The 4,064-nt window shown below is 38.1% G+C and overlaps 1 protein-coding gene across 1 annotated transcript; it reads right to left on the bottom strand.

Annotated features, from left to right (window-relative positions):
• Positions 1 to 258: 258 nt before the first annotated feature.
• Positions 259 to 1,474, bottom strand: LOC133327534 (inactive selenide, water dikinase-like protein). Its single transcript, XM_061536052.1, has one exon. It carries the CDS (start codon positions 1,458 to 1,460, stop codon positions 264 to 266), a length of 1,197 nt encoding a protein of 398 aa, XP_061392036.1. The 5' UTR covers positions 1,461 to 1,474; the 3' UTR covers positions 259 to 263.
• Between the last annotated feature and the right edge of the window lie 2,590 nt (positions 1,475 to 4,064).

Below are 4,064 nucleotides of genomic sequence, written 5' to 3' on the forward strand. Positions count from 1 at the left end.
GATGACAATTTTCTTGAAAGCAAAGTCGTTGTTGCTGTTGTTGTATTCTAAGATGCGGAAGAAGATACATATTTTTGTGTTTAAGATTTACATTTAAAATTACAAACGTTGGCGACAGCACCCCTCTTTCTAACCTCCTCTACTCTAATCCTTCTATTTACTCACTCACTTATCATTGAATCGAATGCGAATATCATTCGAATCGGTTCCTTGCGGGTTCTCTTACAAAGTAGTTTTTTTAGTTAGTACACGAGTTGGTTATCTTAGTCCTTGGCGGGCACTTCAATGACACGGGGTTTGTCAATGATACGGGCTGTCTTGTTGCCCTTCTCAACGATGCCAATAATCCAGGCCTGATAGCCTTCTTGTTTCTCAATGTCTTTGCAGTAGGCGGCGGCTTGTTCACGAGGCAAGCAGATGAGCAGACCACCAGAGGTTTCGGCCGAGTGACCCTGCAACAATTGGAACATGTTACCACAGGCCTTGGCCACGGCAGCCATCTTCGAAATAACCGGCAGATTGTGAATAACAAAGGAGACATCTTTCTTCTGGTGGGAGGCCAAGGTCTGGGCATGACCCAGCAAACCGAAGCCGGTAATGTCCGTAGCACCATGGGCATTGTATTTATGCATAAGACGGGCGGCCGTGCGGTTGAGGCGGGCCATCGAATTCATTGCACGGTGATAGGCTTTGCGTACATCCTCCTCGGAAACGACCAACTTAATACGATTCCAACGTTCGGGCTGATCCAGCCACTGGTGGGCATTCACTGCCACCTGGGTACCCAAGGGTTTTGTCAGCACCAATACATCACCCACCACGGCATTGTCGGGCACAATATACTCATTCGGCTGGCAGATGGTCGACGCCACACCACCAATTGTACACCAAGGATTCACCACACTCTGGCCACCCGTTACAGTGGTACCTGCCTCCAGAGCTGAATCCTTAAAGCCACGCATAATCAAGGGGATTACAACATCACGTTCCTTCTCCGTCATCTTGGTGCTGACGGCCAACAGCATCAACATGTTGTCACAATCCGTAACACCCATGGCGTACAGGTCACTCAACACATTGGCACAGGCAATCTTACCCATCATATAGGGATCATCGACAATGGGGTAGAAGAAGTCGGTCGTCTGTACCAGACAAAGGCCACCGTGGCGCAACGGAATTACCGAACAATCTAGACCAATGCCAATGCGGGGTATGGCCATATTCATGAATTGAGCATCTTGATCTTGCAGCGAGTAGTCCTGTTGCAGGGCCGACACCAACTTGCCCAACACCTCTTGGGGCACTTTACAACCACGACCCTTCAAATCGGCAAAACGCGTCAAACGAAACGTTGGCTCCAAGTCGTGAGCAGTGGGGTCGAAGGGACGACGCAATTCAGCGCCATTTCCCCCCTGCAGTTCCAAGTGAGCAGCATTTAAGACATCGGCTTGGTAACTCATTGTGTAGCGAACGAGCGAGCGAGTAGCGTACGAACGAAGTGTTGGTCGGTCTTCTGTTTAGTTTATTATTTCAATTGATTTTAGTTTTCTCGTTTTTCTTTTTTTTCTCGAAAATTAAATAACTGCGAATAAATTTCACTAAATCTGCTGTGCTTTGCTGTATTGCTCTCTTTGTCCCAACTGGCGGCAGATAAAATCCAGCTTGAATCAAATGGCGGCGGCTGTAAATAATTTCTTTTTTCTGGTATAGGGCGACGAATAATCGAATAGTGCAGTGGTAATGAATCTATTCCATGATGCCATGATGCTCATGAGCAGTAAAAAATGGCGTCGAACGGCGTTCGAATGGTGATTGGGGGACTTTGTTATTTGTTTTTGGACACGTTTCAGTATAGCGTCAGCAAACTGTAGTTTCTGATTAGTTGCTGTGGTAATATTAAGTAACGCAACGTAACGTGGAATTGGGTATTGTGAGAGATAATAAAGAAAATGTGTGTTTTGGGGGCTTAAATGGAAAACCAAAATGATAAATATTTATTGGTCATTAATTATATTGAATTATATATAAACAATTAAGTAGTTTTGGCTTTATTTTTAATATAAAACTTGATTAATAAGACGTTTAAGAAATATTATTTTAAAATTTATTTTAAGGATTGACGATTTTATTATAAAATTTGTGGGGGAGGTGGCAGCAAGAGCGGAGCAATATGCTGCATATTTCTTTATATATGTACGATACAAATAATACAATATTACTGCATTACTAACATTTCTTTAAATGATTTCTGTGAAATAATTAAATAAAAATACGAATCTTAGAAGGAATCCCATATCACTTCCCACATTTTCGGTATTTTCTGGATTTTAGACACATTTTCTAATCGAATAATCTGTTATTTTATATTTTGAGTTCTAAATGGGTAAGAAATTTCACTAAAAAAAGTATATAATTATTAAATTAATAATTTTGAGGGTTTCTGGACAAAATAAAGAATGTAAACTGTTTATTTTACGAAAACTTGCCTTCAAAAGTGGCTGATTTTTACTATTTCTTGTGGTCTATGGGTTGCCAAATATCCTTGGAAAACATAGTCGACATAGTATTACGTTAACCTTTAATCGGATTTTCTTAACCCAGTGGGTTTCAATTGTCAATTCCTTTTCATATATGTCAAATAAATCCTCATAAAGTAGGTTAACTCGGTTAAAAGTTCTAAGGTATTTGGTTTAGGTCTACTTCTTAGATATGTTTAATATATAATCGCTTCGGGAAATTGATCTCTGTCGTATTTAAATACTTTTTAACTCATTTTATATATTTATAAGTAAATCTAATTGTAATCCATTGTAAAATCTGGTCCCCATAATTTGAGAATACTTGTTTAGGAGTCCAGGAACATTTTTTCTATATAGAAATTTAAAACATTGCTGTATCCAGATTCTAGTTGTCTCAAATTGGAAGTATTTGCAGTGAAATGTTCTTCTTAATGTCTGAAATTCAAGAAGACTTTACTACATCTTCATAGATTCGGATACCGCTTATCGATGCTCAGATTATATTGATTTCGGTAATATTTTAAAGTCTAATGAAATACCATTTTTATTACATCGGAAGCTATGAGGAATAGATTGACGAGGTGGAATTGTCTTTACCGTGTCTTACTACAGATAACAAGGCAGAAACATCACAGCAGGAACTGTCCAACCATCAACACATAATGTTAATTGATTGACACCATTCTCTTCAGTCTCCTCAAGAAGGTAATCGACGTTCGTCATTTTTTCCATCCAATTGCAATTTAAAGTATATTAGATGTTCGATCATCTAATATATATCTGTTTGGACAGATTTAAGTCTGCCACGATCACGCGTCCAGGAATGCTAACAAAAGGAATTTTAAAATTTTGTGTACTGGTGAAATAAAAAAAATGGGTGGTAGGATTCTCCAGCCACTTTCGATTTCAATAAAAACTTGAATATTTATTTTATTAGAACCTTTAACTACTCAAGAATAAACCGCACATTTTTAAGTAAACCTCATAACAACTTTGATGCTATAATCGTCTGGCCTGGCAACACTTTTTGTATAGTTATAAGAACCTAGGTTCAAATCCTGCCCGTGTTTATCTTTGATTAATTTTTCGATTTTTGCTTGTTAGGATGATGATCATTGTATGTGTTTCATTTTCTATCGTTAATATTTTTATGTTTTGCGTTAAAAATTTGTTTTAACATATTTTTCTTGGGCAATGCAAGACAATTTCAATGTCGTGACCTAATACGCATTATTTTACTATGACTAATACACCCTAGTTAGGTATATTTAATTCAAATGTAATTATTGCATTTTAAAACATACTTCTCCATTATAAAATAGCTTTTTACCGACAATTTAATTAATTGTTTGCGAATAAATTACATTTCTCCCAAATCCACAAATTCAATTAGTCAATAGGCAAAATAATGTGTTTTTACGATACGTTCTTAGTCATTTACCGGCTGCACTAATCAACTTTTTGATGAACGCCGTTCAAATCGCATAACGACGGCCTAAAATACCCCCCACACGGCGTCACTGTTAATGATGGTCAAGTGCAAAT

This window comes from Musca vetustissima, unplaced genomic scaffold (genome assembly GCF_032173495.1).
Source record: "Musca vetustissima isolate MV318-11 ecotype Yass unplaced genomic scaffold, APGP_CSIRO_Mvet_v1 utg15269, whole genome shotgun sequence".
Classification (NCBI taxonomy): domain Eukaryota; kingdom Metazoa; phylum Arthropoda; class Insecta; order Diptera; family Muscidae; genus Musca; species Musca vetustissima.

Bases quoted from the DNA above. Each gene is read 5' to 3' on its own strand.
- LOC133327534 (XM_061536052.1), bottom strand. From the start codon at position 1,460: ATGAGTTACCAAGCCGATGTCTTAAATGCTGCTCACTTGGAACTGCAG.